Raw genomic sequence first — 18,275 nt, 5'->3', positions numbered from 1 at the left:
TATATTATAAAAAAAACCTCAGAAATCGAACGCGGCCGCTGAATAAGATTCGAAGGCAATTCATTAATTTTTATTACATTTCATTAATTAAATTTTGTTTTTAATTGTCCAGAATTATACGTACCCTTTGTCCGCCCTCATTATAACATATTTATACGACAAGGAGCTTTATTACTGGTCTATTTAGAGTACCCAGTGTCTGGTCTTGAATCTGATGATCATCGGATTGGTGTTGGTCATAGTAACCTCACACTCCCTAGTCTTTCCCATCAGACGTAAGCCATCTTTGTAAGGTTTCTCCCGACAAAAATACTAATGGAGACCACAGGGCTGGCTCTTTGTGTGATCCACAGATTGTTGTTCCGGGTCTGGGCGTGATGTGTATGTGAACTTGTATGTTTGTAAACGCACCCACGACACAGGAGAAAATCCTAATGTGGGGCAACGTTTAAAAAAAGAGGTTTACGTGACAGCCCTAGAAGTAGTGGTCCGAAGTGTAAGGTGAGTGTGAACAGGGCCGGGGTCACACGTCCCGTGTCACGGTCGGCGATCATGTACATTATCGCCTGTATCATACGTACATGTCGATCCCATTGTAGATTGATCGTCAATCCAAGAAAATTAATATCAATTTCCTTTGAGATAAGGTAGTAATTTCAATGTGAATGTCATGGATTGGTGTGAATTCATTGATATTACCGTTATATTTTATTGAATTAATAACTCTTTCAATATTTCTTATCATAGTAGAGACAAGAGAGTGTGCATTAAACTTCATGGTCTAATTAAAAATTAAGTTATCTATTGATGAAACGAATTTAAAGATGTAAGTACCCAATTACCACAATACCATCAATAGTATTTTCTGTTATGTTTTACTAAGAGTCTGACATTCCCTTTCACCTCACCTGCGCGAGAAGACATTAAATTATATTTCCGGCCCAAAAAGGAGTTCACAAATCTAGTCTGTCTCCGTTTGCTCGTTTACCAACTTGTACCATAAAATAATAATACAAATTCCTCACAGGTTATCTACGCCATACCTACCTAGATCCGGAACAAATGTTTTACTGGAATGAAATGTACGAATCATTCAATCATCGGTATTCCAATTAATTTATTTACGGAGATACTTGTCATTTCCCGTCACATTCAAACTTGCGTGATTTATGCGTGATTTAACATAATAGTGTTTTTTTTTTTCATTAAACGTCAACGACTTGGTTTTTTTTGTGTTGGATTTTAAACTTTTTTCTTTTTTGGTCGTTTGTTTATACGACCTCATAAAGTTATTGTTTATTTACATTTATTTGCACTGAATGAAAACAGTAGTTAAGAAGAGAAAATACCGATAACTGAAAGAATACGAGTACATACCAAAATTGCATTTGGAAAAAGTATTATCACTTGTAATTCTATAATCTTATTTAATGAATTTACTATACTGTCATAATCAATAGGTTTATAAATACTCTTAAGCGAATGTGAGTACCGAGACAAACCTGATCTAGTTTAATGGTGCAAAAATATGTAAAACTGTATTGAAATGTAACAAATAAATAAACAATATAGTTAATATGTATTTTACAAATAAACGATATTCTTATGAGTCATTATGCATGTTATTGTAAGTTAATCGTCGTGAAAGGCGTCCTGAGTTGTCAATGAGTCACCTCAGATGATATCAGAGTTGCAACAGTTGTGCACTCTACTTTATATTTGGAACTAGATTGCCCATTTAGAATTTGTGATATAACCAAAATACGTAAGTTAGATAGAGAGAAAGATGTATGATGTTATAAAATTCATCATAAGAATCCACAATCTACATATAAGCAGCGAAAGATGAAAATATGTACAACGTAACTAATTTTATTATATACTTACTCATTAATACAAATGCGATTGTCGATTCAGATGCAATTGGCGATTCAAATGCAATTGCCGATTCAGAAGCGATTGCCGAATCAGATGCGATTGCCGAATCAAATGCGATTGGCGATTCAAATGCGATTGCCGATTCAGATGCGATTGCCGATTCAGATGCAATTGCCGATTCAAATGCAATTGCCGATTCAGATGCGATTGGAAAAATTGTTACCAAATATTTCCAGTAAAAAAATCAGTAAGTAGTTTCTCCTGTAGTTTAATTCGTATGTTGCGGGGATTATAATATTAATATTATTATGGATGAAATAACTGGTTTGTGAACTATAAAAGTTCTTTGAACTTAATTAAATAACTTAACTGGGTCTACTGGTCTTTTGACTGGTAACTGGTTATAGGGGTTTCTACAGCTAACATCTATACATATAATAAAATCGTAGAAAAGTGCTGTCTGTACATTGAAAATAAAAATAAAAAAAATAGCAGGGGTTATTGTTATGTCGATGTCGAACCCAAAAATGTAATTAACTTTTTTTTGTCTGTTTGTCTGTTTGTCTGTTCGTCTGTGCGCGCTAATCTCAGAAACGGCTGATCCGAGTTGGATGCGGTTTTCACGAATATATTGTGGGATGCTTAAATTTACATTTAGATGTCAATCGTCATAAATTTATGTCAAATTAAAGAATCACGTCGAACATTCTATGCTTATACCATTAATCTCCGCAACTATTTGACGGATTTGGTTGAAATTTGGTACAGATATAGTTTAGAACCTTAGAAAGGACATAGATATATTTTTATTTCAAAAATCAAAAAATAAAAATAAGAAATAAATTATTTATAAATAATTCTATGTCGATCGTTACATGACTTCGGTTCATGTTATTGTTTTAATTTATCGAAAAGTTCTTTGAACTTAATTATATAATTATGTAACTTAACTGGGTCTACTGGTCTTTTAACTGGTAACTGGTTTTAGGGGGGTTTCTACAGGTAACATATATTACTATAGTTACTTAAATAAAGTACCTAATTAGTTTGAGGGACATCCGTGAGCTATCTCAAATTAAATCTATAATATATAACCCTTCCTTGGCAGTCGGGTAAAAAATCCGCACAAACCGATGTTCGCGGTTTTGCATTCGTTGGAAAGGTCTCGGGCTTCGTGAGGTTTATAGCAAAGAAATTTCAGGAAAAATTCAGGAGAAAAGCGGGAAAACAGCAATAATCATTGGTGGCGAAACGGAGTTCGCCCGGTTTGTTAGTCATTTATAAAAATCAGAAAAAATCTTGGTAGGTGTGTAATGACGTAACGCAAGTACATTATCAGTTTAATTTGGCGTAGATGCGTAATTTCACAACAAACCGTCGCGTGCGCATCAGTTAGCAATGACATTGAACGTGTTGCCCAATGTGTAGGACGAGCTGTGAATACATTATATTGAACTGAATGTACATCAGGTGGATACTTCAAAGTACTCTGATTAGTGACGTTAGGATTCAGAATGGAATTTAATTTAGAAAAGGTAAAACTAGAAGTAGATTATTCTGTATAGGTATTATGATCTAGGCAATCAAAGTAGAAATCATACTTCACACTAATATTATAAATGTGAAAGTTTGTTTGTTCGTTGTCCTGATGAAACTACTCAACAGATTTAACTGATGAAATTTGGTATAAAGACAAGGTATGAGTTGACTTGAGTAATAGGACTACTTTTTATACCATGGGAATGCTTCTTTGGTTGATTTTTTTCAGTTTGTGTCCGAAAAATCCAAATATCTTACGGAACCCTATTTTTTTCCAAAATAAAATATAGCTGACAAGAGCTAGTAAAGTAGAAGAGTGGTAGTGTTGCATTAATTATGTATTATGCGCGCTTTACCTTTTGATCAATAATCTCATCAGCAAAGCTTGCTCAAAACACGGAAATTTCGATATTAAGCATATATTTACGGTAAATAACAAATTTCTCAATATTTTCCTTTGGTCTCTTGTTGTAATGCTGAGCTCAACTCTCGGGTGCTCTGAAGCAATGACCCGATCATGTCGTGCGGTTTCCCAACGGCTTATGCTTGCATACAAATACACATACGAGAGAATGTTGAGATATTTGTCTTAATACTTAACACGGTAGCCCAGTGAACTGTACGCTTAGTATGAGTTTGCTTTACGTTTAAAGTAATCGAAACGAGAGCTCGTACTGCGCTCTGGTTGGTTCGTTTATTCTAGACGGCCAATCAGAGCACCGAACGCGGTCTCGTTTCATTTTCGTTCAACGTAAAGTAAACTCGTACTAAGGGTACTGTTTTGTAAAAGAAAATTTCGTAAATATCGTTTGGCAAGATGTCTTTGTATTCAAATCTTTATTCTATGTGACTAAATCCTGCTATGGCCAAGCCTAAGCATAGACCACAATGCCTTTTGAGAATGTATTCTTGTTGACTCAAAATAGTTAATCAAACTCATATTTTTTTAAACCCAAACAACATACCTTGACTTCTCTGGTGCTATGGGTGTCCTTGACTTACCATCAGATAATCCGTATGCTCCAATTACTCTTCGGGGGCTTTATAATCTTTCTCCTTCTTTCGGTTGCCCCACACTGGTTCTCTTAATTTGATTTAAGCTTAGGTGCCAAGAAAAAAATAAACAATAAAATTATGTCATTGATTCATATGTTGCGCCATCGAACCCGGACCTCATCTCTGCGTAGGAACGATGACGAGACTAACACAATAAGCCTTTTTCGGATTGTAGGTCAAATTTAGGGGTCAAGTTTACCAATTTGTTATTATGTAAGTGAATACGTAATTTACAATTTTTTGTTTAATTTTTGAAAATTATCAAAAATGTTTGAACGGTGTTTTTTACTGTTTAAAGCAGTTTTTAGATTGAACCTAAAAACATCAGCATCAAATCTTAGGTTCTTGTGCGATTATTAGATCAGTTAAAGTGCAATAGTACCTACATACGAAGTTTGAAATTATCCCCGGTATATACCTGGGACACAATTTACACACAAAATTATTGGTAGGCATACACCTACCAATATTTTCCCAAACACATTACAATTCTGGACAAAGGTGTTTACAATATTAGATATTATTACTTCATCAACAGCATCCAATTTGGATGGCAAAATACTCACCTTTGCAGATCCTTTTCGAGGTACCTACCTACTATGTTTTTCTAACCGTTATTATTTCACATAGAGTCACATCCGCTTCCAATGTAGGTTTGATACAGCAGAGATATGAGAACCAGTCGGTTTTGACGTCATAATCCAACTCCACGACCCGGAATGTCGACCACATCTGTTAACGACCTCAGGATTTTAAACACAGTGACGGACTTGAAGTTTCTTATTGATATTCTTAAGTTAATTTCATTTTAATAGTATATTGATATTATTCTATTAAATAGCAATAATTTTACAATGTTTATTTCAATTTACACACAAAATAATTACTTATGTATTTGGTTAATGGATGCAATGAAATCAGTATGTTATTTTGTGCGCGTGAGACGTGTTCTGTGCTAGTATAAAATATCAACTTTAATATTTCCCTTCGGAAGTATAACACATTTGCTGATAGCCATATTTTGACATAGGTACAGCATATCTCCTTATATGTAAATTGAGACGGATTAATAAATAATCCTTAAATCCGCTCCTGTGTTGTATGGCGAAAACGCTAGAAGAACCAGCCATTGTTTGTGAGATATAGGTGCTAACAGGAACCTATTAAAATGAACTAGTCAGCAGTTTGTCAAAGTACATTCATATGCTAAAGATCTATGACTAACGGAACTAGACTAAAGTCAAGGCTGTTTTGTATTGTAAGAGAAAAAATAGAGTAAAAACATAAGCTTCTATTGACTATAAATGCACAGGTAGGATATTCTATACCCTGCGCGCATCGCGTTCAATGAGCCATCCGACCACCACAGATGGGGCCCAGTAGGGCTGATGCCGACCCAGAGCTGCGGACTGCCTTGCGGGTTACCGGGACTCTGCCTCGAAAAGTAGGAGTGGTTTTTAATCAGGCCGGCAACGCACCTGTGACTCCTCTGGTGTTGCGGGTGTCCATGGGCGGCGCTGATCGCTTACCATCAGGTGACTCGTTTGCTCGTTTGCCTCCTATTCCATAAAAAAAAAACAGTAACCGTCTGACACTCCCTCTTGCCTCACCCAGGGCGGGATAGTAGTCATTGGATTATTTTCCCCCATCAAGAAAAGATACTTATTTCATATTTCACTGTTTAAAATGTCAACATTTTAACTTTGAATTCTGCTGTGTGAATTTCAATAGCGTACTCTATCAGTTCTATCAAAATTATAGAAGAACACCTATTTAGTATAGGCAGGTCATGTACAGTCCTGCATGGAATAATAGATCTATCGTCCCATTAGAAATACAAATAAGTTTTAAACGTGTAGCCTGTTTCGTTTTAATCAAAAGTCTCAACAGCTAATCTTGCAGTGATACACATTGCTATGTCGTGACGTCATTGTGATATAACACCATGTTGCAACATGGAAAGCGTTTAAGCAAGGATGCATCGAGTGACGTCACAGATGTGGGCAGCAGCCTACGTGGTCAATGCGGATATGTGCATACATTTTGTGCCAAATTACGGTAAAGCAAGTTGCGTCTGCTTTACGTAAGACAAGACATTCTTGATGACAACACTCTTCGGTTTAGCTATAAATAATTCTGATAAATTACGATAGCATTTCATTCTTTTGTTGAGTAAATGTATAATTGACCTCTGTGAAAATGTCATCTAAATCCATTTATTATTTCTGGGTTGATTGAGTAACAAACATCCATCTCTTTAACATTTGATGTTTTGTCAAACTCCACAGATGGCCAGCATTACGCATATCATGTACAAAAGCAAATAAATTCAACCCTAACAGAACAACGAAACGAAAATATTACAACCACATTACAGAGAACATTTATACAAAAAAATAAACCAAAGAAAATCACAGAATTTCCCCACACAAATAGCTACATGAACGGAAACATTATAATATGACTTATCAGTTCTGTTTTCCATGAAAAACTGTACGGTTAATGTACGTACAAGTTAGATTTAATGTGTTCATTAAATACCATGTTTGTATTACCGACTTGGGAGAAATAACTTGGTTTTTTAATACTCATATTTCAATGAGATTGTGAAGTTTACGCCCGTCTCGGTTGCTACAGAAGGTAAGTAAAGAAACGATTAATAAGTAATGAGTAATTTTATTACAACTTTCGTGAGACCATGTTTTATTTACTCATTACTTAATTAATTATTATGTTATCGGCTAACTCACGTAACTGTTTGACGAGGATCTCGACTAGTTTCAAGTCATGTTAGAGGCTTATATTAATGACTTGAAACTAGTCGAGTTCCTCGTCAAAAAGTCACGTGCGTAAGCCGATAACATAATAATTAATTTAGTAATGAGTAAATAAAACATTGTTGTAGATTCATGACAAATGTAATGTTTTATTGGTCACGTTGTAGCTGTAAACCTATCTTAGTATACCTAGTCCGGGTCTAATCATTACTTTCAAATGTCTTGTGGTACACAGAACACAAACTTTAAGACATACATAGACGTATTTGTTCAGTAACGATATTAATTAGTACATAGAAAAGGATCAATGGTTGTATCTCTTTGGATTTCGAAAAAGGATAATTTATGCATACAACTGTTTAGTATTTAGTTAAAATTGTGCAAGGATTAGTGTAAACTGCAAAGGTAAATTGTGTTTTTTGTAATGTTTTTGTCAATTAGGGAAAGTTGTTTTGCCAGTGGATTCGTTAAGTATTCTACTAGTGTGTCTATAAGGCAATGGTACGCCTCAATACATATTATTTAAGAAGTTACTTAGCTGTATTAGAAAATAGGTCAGTATTTTCTTAATTTCAACTTTATTAAACCAATCTTGTTCCGAGCATGTAACGAGTCGAAAAATGTTATCCTGCATTCTCGACTAGTTACAACCCGCACCAGGGGCCCATAGCCATGAGCAACATGGGCGATAACCAGCGTGGTGAAAGTCGCTCAGCCAACTCATACAAATCATGTAAAAAAATAGAAGCCTGGAATTTAGTTTACCAACAGAGTGAATACTGTTACTTAATCTAATACGGTTATTCTTAATTTAAAAATTCCAAGTTCCTACGTCTGTACCGTATCAAATCAGCAATTATTTATCAGCAGCATTTTCAAGCATGTACAAAAACCAATTATAATTCGGTTTACAATAGTAGGGAACGTTTCGTCACACATGACATGTTACATAGGCCATTTTTACTTGTAACTTAAAAAATAACTTGAAAATGTAAAGTTAGACCATTAGACCTGGCTAATTTTTGACACGTTAAACGCCATAGAGGTCACCAAAGTTATTTAAAAAAAAACGTTGTAAAAAGTAAAATCGGGTTAAGTGCTTACTGAAACCAAAACATACATACAGAAACCCATTTTTTGTTATATATATAATTGCACTCATATAAAAAATACTTTTAATTAGCTTTGCCGTACACTAGTATTTTCTCCTGTATCGTGGGTGGTGGAACCGCCTACCTTTATCCCAATTTCATCCAAATCCATCCAGCAGTTCTGATATCATAAACTAACAAATATCCATCTAAACATTTTCGTTTATAACACTATTGTATAGATTCAGGTTTTTACATGTTTCAGCCACTAAGCACCAAGACTATAACGAACCAACATTGTTTACACAGCTTGCTCTACGAATAACAAATAACAAAGGACTCACATAGCACACTGCAAGGAGTTTAGTTATTCTCTATTACTTGGTTAAAGATATTGTTGTGATAATATTAACTACGGGTTTAAAATATTATTGTCTGTTTGCTGTACAATGGGATTTTCAACGTTCGTGTTGACCATATTCTTGGTCGTCATGACTAGTGGTAAGTTTGTGAATTAATTTTATTTTTTATTAGGCGCTATAGTTGCAATTTAAAAAAAATCTTTGAAAACTTAAATTTTATTATGATTATTGAATTTTTTTCTAAATGTGATGTAAAAACTGATTGAGGTTTGGAAAAATGAATGACGTCAGCGCTATTGTATTATTTGTGAAAATCAAAGCACCACGTATGTTACTGAGCTACTTGGCTCGCTAAGGGTTCATTCAGATTGAACCAATGCAACATTAGTCCTATGTAAATCTTGTTCGAAACAAACATTGGATTTGTTGTTAATAGCAATACTTTTGATAATAGCAAATTTCTCTGTTTGCGAATTGCTATTTGTTCACATATTTATAAAACTTTCTATGCAAAATATTTCTTAATACATACATATAACCCATGTTTGTTAAACTTAGTCTATAATTTTCTATATGTGTCGCGTAAGCGCACAATGCGCAGTTGAATAAATATAAAACGTAAATCAGTAGAAAACAAAGATGGTGTATAAAACTAAGACCTAGAACTGTATAGAAACCAAAACCTTTATTTTGATAAATAATTAAAATATATTGTTTGTAAAATATATAGTTTTAAACACAGTGATATCTGATTTAAAACACAAAAAAAAGACTAATCTTTATAATCCTGTAATTTTAGTTCATAAGTAATGTTTAACTATGAAATATTAATATTGAACTTTATTTCCACCGGAACAGGATTTAATTATGGCCACTTCTTTTTAGCTGGCTTTCCAGGATGGCCCACAGGAGACAGTCCGTTTACTGGGTGAGTAGTGACCTTGACTACAGAGTTGCCTTCAGCCTTCTATGTACAACGAATGGTGGTCCCTTCAAGTCTATAGACAGTAAAGACCAAGCGTAGAAGTTTTAAGTGTCGAAGAGCCATGCTTCGGCACGAATAGGCGGCTCCACCGGAGTGATATAAAGACCTCACAGAAAACCGACGTGAAACAACGCTTGGGTTGTGTGAGTGAGGTTACCGGAGGCCCAATTACCCCTTCCCAATCATCTCAGATGAACGCGTTTGGTATTTCAGAGTGTACATGGATACCGGCGATTATTTACCATCAAGTGAAAAAAAGTTATTCGAAAAAATTACAAGGTGTAAATGAACAAATTCAAAGTCCGTTCTAATGTTTTATTCGAATAAATTTTTTGTCTAAAGAATTAAGGATTCCGATGGTTTTGAATTAAATTCAGTTACACCTTGTACATGCTCCTTAAACGCATTAATTTTCTTATGATTGTTTCAGATACCAATCACCAATGGTAAGATTTAAGAAACATTAATTTGGGTTAGGAATGATAAAAACATAACATGCACTACTCTACAAATATACACACAAATGGCACAATAGTATAATCCCAACATTTACGTACCGCGTGCGTGGCGTAGGCAGTAAAAGACTCGCAGTTATGAAAATTAATGCAGAAAATTATCCGGCAAAATGATAACCAGATCGATTTAAAAGGCTGTGAACATTAAGCTCTTTTGAACGAGGGTAAATAATTCGCATTTAAATCCCGTAGATAGAAAGCCCAACTCAGCGGAGCTCCATCAACCTGACTACAATATTTGCATTTGGCACAATAATTGCAATTTTAACCTAACTATAAACAGCGGAATCATACTATTTACTTACAAAATATACATAAAATCTTCGTCTTTGTAATTATTTCCAGCTGACTTCATTACGCTTTGGTCCAATATCAATGCCCACACCTGGGATTCCAAAGTTCCCCACGATCCCAGCACCAACGTTCCTATATCCTTTCCCAACTATACCAACATTCCAATCTATACAAGACATGATCAAAACAATGCCTAACAAGGGCGGCTCTTACTCTGGTGTGGTAGTGAGCACACAGACAGAGTCGAAAATGAAAGACGATGGTACTTTGGTCAAAAAGGGAGGGTCTACTATTCTGATCAACGACGACGGGAAAGTTACGGTGCATACCAGTAAGTTTCATTTAACTTAATAATCCTTAGTTTCTCAGTGTTATTCAGATGAAATAAAAAAAAAACAACTAGAACCAACAATTATCAAGGACTACGAAACTAACTAGAAACAGACGTCCCGATACGCTACGCAAAGTGCTACGACTCTCGTAGCGTCGTAGCATTGTGCTACGAAAATTTTAATTTACTTGTTTTTTCATATTTATAGGGAATCATAATTGTTATTTAATTAAAAATATTAATTTGCAGCTGGAGACAACCCACCAGACATAAGGTAGATTTTGAAAAAGCCTTCATATATCAAATGTATGATTTTAATCACAACAAACTTTTGTACATACATTTTAACACATTTATTTTGTTACAGCGATAAAGCAGCGGTAAGCATTAGTTAGCAGGGACCATGTAAAATATTACAATATTACATTACATACAATATTTTACATACGACACTAATTATACAATTTGTTAAACACAGGCCGATAACAATAACACTACATCAGCAGGTGAATACTGAAAACATATTAATACATAGTTTTTAATTTTATAACAAAGACGAATTTTTATTTTCTCTCTTTTCTCTTTCATTCTCTATATACACATCTCACTCTCTTACTGTACATGTACGTGTAAAATAAATGAAATTATAAATTGTCTTTTTTCAGAAGTATAATTTCTCCGTGTATAAGGTAGAATTTTCGATAATTTAGTTGCCTTGTCCTCCCGGACAAAAATCACATATTACAACTATATTGAAAATACAATTTTGATTTTTGATTGAATCATATGTCTCTGGGTACTATTAGTATTATTTTCTTAATTTTGCAGAATCCCGCACTAGGCGTTTGTAGGTAAAACAAAAGTACAAATTACGAGTATTTTCCGCCTAATAAATTCCAAATCGTATGGTTGTTTTCTTCACAATAATAACTTACTCTTCGGTTTTTAAAAACGACTACCTACTACTGCACGTGGTTTTATTTGCAACAGCACCATTTTTCTGGTTGAAATTAAAAACTTTGTCTGTTTAATTATCTGCGTAATTTGAACAATTCACTTGCTTGATTCGCACTTTATACCGACTTCAAATTCACATTTTACTGCTATATTATGCGAAAATTTAAGAAAGCCACAAGAAAGGCAAATACAAGAATTTTTGGTCCTTTGGGACCTTGGTCGCTTATGTGTGTTAATCTGTGCCATATTATTTGATCTAAAAGTTAAACGCACCAACAATCCATTCACACAACTCTTGGCATACTCTTGACACATTTTTTTATATCAATCTCTATTCTTTGTTTCACTCTTCAAAATTTTATTTTCTGTAGGGGAGATCGGGGTTGTTTGTCACATGCGATGGCCACAAAAGTGACACTAACCCCGGTCTCCCCTAACTCACATTTTAACATTATTTATTTTCCTCCACAGTTTAAGCCAATTCCACCATTTAAGTTCAAGAGCATGTACGACAGTTTTGACAAATTCAAAAATTACGACGAGTACCATAATTATCCCAACGTGAAGCCGATTGACTTTGATTCGATCAAGACCCATCAGCCGGGACCCGGGGAGACCTTCCAAGCTCACGCCATCACCAGCAACAGATACTCGTCCAATATAAATGGCCAGGTATCACAAGGAGGCCACATAGCCACAATACAGAATAACAACGGAGAAATAAAAGAAGAAAGTTATACTTTTTAAAACAAGAAAAAAAAATTGGAAGTTACAACGGGATATTTACCATGTTTTTCAAAAATGAGTTTTCGATATTTATCCGTGATCATGGCGCTTGCAACAGTGCCGAAATATCGGAAACTCATTAAAATTGAAAAACATGGTAAATATCCCGTTTTAAGTTCTAATTCTAGTGTTAGTGACCATGTCAGTTTAAAAACTTATAATATCTAAAATATTGTGCTCACCGCCGTACGCGGAGTCATTTAATGGCTACTTAACCCAGTCCTTAGTAATTGTTTTCTATACAAAATGTACTAAGGAATAGTTTAAGTAATCAATAAATGTTTCTGAGTGCGGCAGTTAGTCTTATGTTTCGTTGTTAATTCAGCTTAATTTTTTCAAGATTTAAGTTGTTTTTTGAGTAATTGTGTACTGTAAAAAAAACATGTTTTGTAATATCTTTACAAAATTTTTAAAGCGATAGTGTCTTGAAACAAGTTTTTATTTAAATAGTTTTCTTTTTCAATTTATAGTAATTTTATATTAAAAGCAGCAAGATGTTATGATTTTAGTAAAATTACATTTAGATAAGCATGTTATTAATAATTCATAATTAATAATTGTTTGTTTAATCCTTAAACTTATTTTATAGAATAATAATTTTTCAGTTTTGTATATCGATTTATTCCGTTTAGAATTATAAATTTTACTTATTATAGAAATAAATATTTGGAAACGTTCTTGTGTGGTTTATTACAAAACGTAAAATACAATCATGCCTTTAATTTTTCGGAAGGGTTAGTCAGTATGACTTAATATAATACCAAAATGCCAGTTATGTTACGAATGCCATGTCATCATTTATTATATAAAAACTAGCGGACCCGACAGACGTTGTCCTGTCTACACGTTAATTTGAAAATTTTAAACTTTTTTAATAAGCTAAAACATTCTGGACCCTTTTGATGAAAATTATTATTCAAATGTTATGACGTCATAATATTTGACACTGCGATGGTAGCGCCGTCCGTCGGATCCGATGTAAAACATTCCAAAATCAACAACTACTTATAAATTAAAAATTAATTAAAAAAACATTGCCCAGCGGACAAATTTGTGAATCTAAACCATTCTCAGATCCCCTTGAACACACACAAAAAAATTCATCAATGTCGGTCCAGTCGTTTAACGTTCCAATAAACTACCGATCGGTAGCCGTAGAATTTTGACACATTTTGTATGGAGCTTATGTCAAAATTCTACGGCTCGTAAGCAAATTTACCGATCGGTAGTTTATTGGAACGCGCCGTTAGAGGAGTTCAGTGACATACACACGTACAGAAGAATTATATATATAAAGATAAGTCGGGTTTTCCTTCCTGACGCTCCAGACTGCGCGAACCGATTTGCATGGTTTTGCATTCGTTGCAAAGGTCTCCGGCTCCGTGAGGTTTATAGTAACGAAAACTCAAGAGAAAAGCAGGAAATCAGGGAAAACATTGGTGGCGAAACCGAGTTCGCTGAGTTTGCTATTCAAATATATTCCAAACACCATGTTCCTCAAAAAAAAGAGTTGAGTAAGTAATGTTGTTCTACACAAACTTTCGCATTTATAATATTAGTAAGATAAACGCTTATATATTATGTTATTTCAATTTAATAATGTAAAATACAACATGTTGTAAAAATGACTATATAGCGCCTTATCATTTTACAACAGCAAAACGTAAAAATACTGATTTGACCGGCATAAAGTATGACTATCAGTATTCAATAAGGTTCTGTTTGCTTCGATTTCTGAAAAGGCTCGCTGCTAGGTCTCTGTCATGATATGTAGCCTCTTTAGATTAGCTTTAGCACGCGCTTTATAGTTTATAGTTTTTTGTGCCCGACAGGGTTCGTAATTATGACTTCATATTTTATTTCCACCACGTGATTACTCAAACTTTATACTGTAAAAAAAATTCTCCTTTATCGAGGGTGCATTTACAAATATACAAGTTCACATACATAAGACACCCAGATCGGAAACAATAATTTATGGATCACACAAAGAGTTGCTCCATGCAGAATTCAAACCCGCAGTCAGTTACCCAGCCACCACTCCAACCGTGCAGTAAAAACTCTACTAAACAACCATCATTGAAGTATTTAAAACTAAAATAATGGTGTAAATACCTTTAACAAGTAAGTAGTAATGTTGTCCTAAGAACAGCCTAAAGTTTCCATGAAATAATACGACGCAGCACAAATGTTTCAAATTCTAAGAAAACAAAACGAAAATCATTCATCATTATGTTCATAAGTATACACCATTCATTGAGTTATACATGTTATAATTGAAGTTCGTTACAAAGATCTATTTTCAACTGATGACCATTAACCAAAATCTTACAATATTTGTTTTGTATAGAAGAGTAAGATGGGCACTTTTGATACAGATAAGTAAACATTTTTTTTTAAGCCACAAACAATAAATGAGTTTTTTTGAGATGGGTAAACCATCCAATTTCTTCTCCAGCCTTGGGCAAGGCAAGGGAGTGTCAGACTACTACGGACTAAAAACCACCATGTTATTACTCCTGCTTTCTGAGCTGGAACCCCAGTAACCACCTAAGCAGTCCGCCGATACGGGTCGGAATAAATGAGTTCCGTACCGATTTTTTTTTCAAAATTATATTTTTGCTAATAAGGTTTTAAAAAAGAATTTTCTGTTTAATTTGAATCATCAAAACATCAATTATTTTATTTCTGACTAAAAAAAGTGTGGGTTCCGTCAAAGATTTTGTTTCTGTCCCTTGATATACAGACAGAGTATGAGCTGAATTAGGTGATAGGATAACTTTTTATCCCACGTGAACGCCGGTAAAGCCGCTGGTAGAAGCTAGAAAGTAATAAGTACGTAATTATTTATTTGACGGATATTTTTTTATATTTTACATGAAAAAGAACGCACATGACCCGTTTCTCCCCATTTTAGCCAGAATTGTTGACCGCTTCAAGGTTGTCACTTCAGGGTATAAATACGTCCTGAATTTTACATGTGTTTTCATAATATTGTAAGAAACAGTGTCAACAGTTGTTCGTCTTGAAATTCAAAGGAAATTCAGAACAATGTCGAAAATTATTTTGTTTGTTGCTCTCGTTACGCTTATGTGCGTTAGTGGTACGTATTTTATGTTAATTGTATATTTTTTTGTTTGTTTTTTATGAAATAAGAGCAAACGGGCCACCTGATGGTAAGCGATCAGCACCGCTCATTCACCCGCAACACCAGAGGAATCACAGGTGCGTTTTACGGAATAGGCTCTTTTCTTTTAAAAAGGAATACGCTCTTTTCTTAAAGGTTTGAAGGTCGTATCGTATTTATATTATTTTTGGTGATTTCTGGTGATGTTCTCGTTTGTTTTTTTTATTAAATGATTGATGGATTTGGTAGTAGTCTGAAACTATGACAGTTTTGTTATTTGGAACTAGTTTTATTTTTTTTTTTTTCGAGGGGGAAAATGATCCAATGGCTTGTCCCACCTTAGGTGAGGCGGGAGGGAGTGTCAGACTCTTACTGACTAAAAACCACCCCGTTCCTTCTCCTGCTTTGAGCTGGAGCCCCGGTAACCTTTAACGTTGTCCGCAGCACCGGAATTTGGTACTAGTCTAGGAACATTAATTGAATTATATATAAGATACATAACGTTGGCAAAATATACTAACTTCAAAATATAATTAAGTAGATTCAGTGCTTCATCAAGAAACCGAAAAGCTCTCACTCACTTTAAGACTCTATTACTGAACCCAAAACCACGAGTTCAACAACCATTTTTGCAACCACGCAGCCCACAATAATGACGCAATATTTTTGTAATTATACGTACTTCGTTTAGTTCTTTGTCTAATCACGTTCTAGTCACATTGACACTTGAACAAATAGTTCAATGTATAATGAAAATATTCACATTAGAAATGGTTTTCTAGAAAAATAAAAAGGTGTTATTTGTTTTTGATTAGAATTTCCAGCTGAGTTCAAATTTTTATTGATTATGTGCCTATCTGATGAAGGATAACAGATAATTCATTATATTTGATTCTCTGCCTATCTCATAAAGGATTTACAGACTTGATTTAATTGTTATAATCTCAGGGTAAGATTTTTCTTCTATTATAGAATTCAGCTACATAATACAACAAATAATTGGGCTCCAGGGTAAGTGGACTTTTTATAGAATTGAACTAAATATAATAAATAATTACCTAATAATTCAAGAAAAATTTGGATGATTCTAAAAGAGAAGATTACTGGCGTAAAAATAATTTATAACTTTACTTCCAAAAATAAAGCGCTTATTTTCTTTAACTTAGTCTCACACTAATATGTCCTACTGTCAGATTGTTTTTCTTTTTTTAATAAACACGTATAAACGTCTAGTATTTTTTCCTGAGTCGCTAGTACATGTTGAAAAACTGTATGACCATTCGACCAACGACCCGCACCAAATATATTTTAATCGAAATATCTAACTTCAATTTGTTCCTCATTTCAGGCTTCCTGCTGGATTTTTCAACTGGCCCTTAGGCCCTGTAAGTATTAAATTGTCTCAAAGATTTTACTGCACTAATTAATTACTGCGACAACAGTAGGCTTAGTTTGAATGCTGACCAAAGCACAGGACCGAGTTCATCATCATCACCATATCACCCATAAGACGTCCACTACTGACCATAATCCTTCCATAATCATTTGTATTTACTAGAAAAAAGTAAAGGTAATATTTAAAATGTTTCCATATAAAAAATAAAAAAATCACACATTTTATCACACACTTGCCTAATACACAGAACTTTCAACTTTATACAACAACAATTAAGCATCAATTTAATTTGTCACAGAATTTCCAGGCCTTCGTGGCAGCCCAGCGAGACAGTATGCTGAACAGAGAACCAGGGTCCAACGAGAACTACCACGCGGCTAGCATGACATCGACCTTAGAGAATGGGAAGGTTGTCACCTCTATCTACCAGAACGATAATGGAAAGAAGAAGGAATTCACTATCACTAACTAGACAGTGAAAGATAAAATCATATCTTGAAGAATACTTATGAAAAAGTCTTAATACATTCTAATAAAACGGTTCCATTTGTGTTTTGTTGTCCCACTCAACATTTTTTTTAAGTACTAAATACAAACAACGTAATTGAAGAACAGTAGTTTCTTTATTCAACAATTTTGTTATAACTATTACAATTCTTACATTTAGCATTTTATATCAATGTGTTTTTTTAAACGTTGCCCCACATTAATTTGCAAACGTTCAATTTCACATACAAATTTTCAACACCCGAAACAAAATTTTGTGGATGATGCAAAAATATTCAACTATGAAAATGACACTAGCTTTATTGAAAAATCCCCTTTTTAAATTCAATTTTTAATTTAAAAATAACTTAAATACTGTAACTGTAAAATAACTTAAGTCTATAAAGTAAGTTTTACAATACTATAAGCAAATAAACTATCTACAAAATTGACATTTTACAAAGATATTAAAATCAAATAACATCTTATTGTCATGGAAATTTTAATCTAGTTTTATTTTAATAGAGCTATAAAAGTCACACCTTGTTACAATACCTACTATACTTAGCCGATTTTAGTGTCTGACTAAAATATAGGTATTATTATTCGTCGTAATATCTATTAGACGATGATTTCTTAGTGATATTTGGGCCACAAAGCCACTTGTCAAGCCTTTTTTTTTGAGGGCTGAAAAT

At 34.0% G+C, this 18,275-nt stretch overlaps 1 protein-coding gene and 1 long non-coding RNA gene across 7 annotated transcripts; both read left to right on the top strand.

Annotated features, from left to right (window-relative positions):
* Positions 1-6,956: 6,956 nt before the first annotated feature.
* On the top strand, positions 6,957-12,548 carry LOC118273898 (uncharacterized). Of its 6 annotated transcripts, none has more exons than XM_035591090.2 (8): positions 6,957-7,113; positions 8,607-8,842; positions 9,562-9,631; positions 10,119-10,134; positions 10,549-10,828; positions 11,078-11,102; positions 11,196-11,208; positions 12,257-12,548. In XM_035591090.2, exons 2-8 carry the CDS (start codon positions 8,791-8,793, stop codon positions 12,530-12,532), a joined length of 732 nt encoding a protein of 243 aa, XP_035446983.2. In that variant the 5' UTR covers positions 6,957-7,113; positions 8,607-8,790; the 3' UTR covers positions 12,533-12,548. The 6 variants fall into 6 exon arrangements, with proteins under 6 accessions (XP_035446983.2, XP_050554977.1, XP_050554979.1 ...); XM_050699020.1 differs by having other exon boundaries at positions 6,988-7,113; positions 8,590-8,842; XM_050699022.1 differs by lacking the exon at positions 6,957-7,113 and adding an exon at positions 7,361-7,655.
* A 4,413-nt stretch (positions 12,549-16,961) lies between these two features.
* LOC126911510 (uncharacterized) lies at positions 16,962-17,638 on the top strand. The gene is made up of 2 exons (XR_007706028.1): positions 16,962-17,083; positions 17,393-17,638. It is a non-coding gene; the product is annotated as an uncharacterized LOC126911510 (long non-coding RNA).
* The last annotated feature ends 637 nt before the right edge of the window (positions 17,639-18,275 follow it).

Source organism: Spodoptera frugiperda, chromosome 15 (assembly GCF_023101765.2).
Source record: "Spodoptera frugiperda isolate SF20-4 chromosome 15, AGI-APGP_CSIRO_Sfru_2.0, whole genome shotgun sequence".
NCBI classification, from domain to species: domain Eukaryota; kingdom Metazoa; phylum Arthropoda; class Insecta; order Lepidoptera; family Noctuidae; genus Spodoptera; species Spodoptera frugiperda.
Note: the sequence above shows the minus strand (reverse complement) of the source record. Positions and strands in the feature narration are given on the sequence as shown.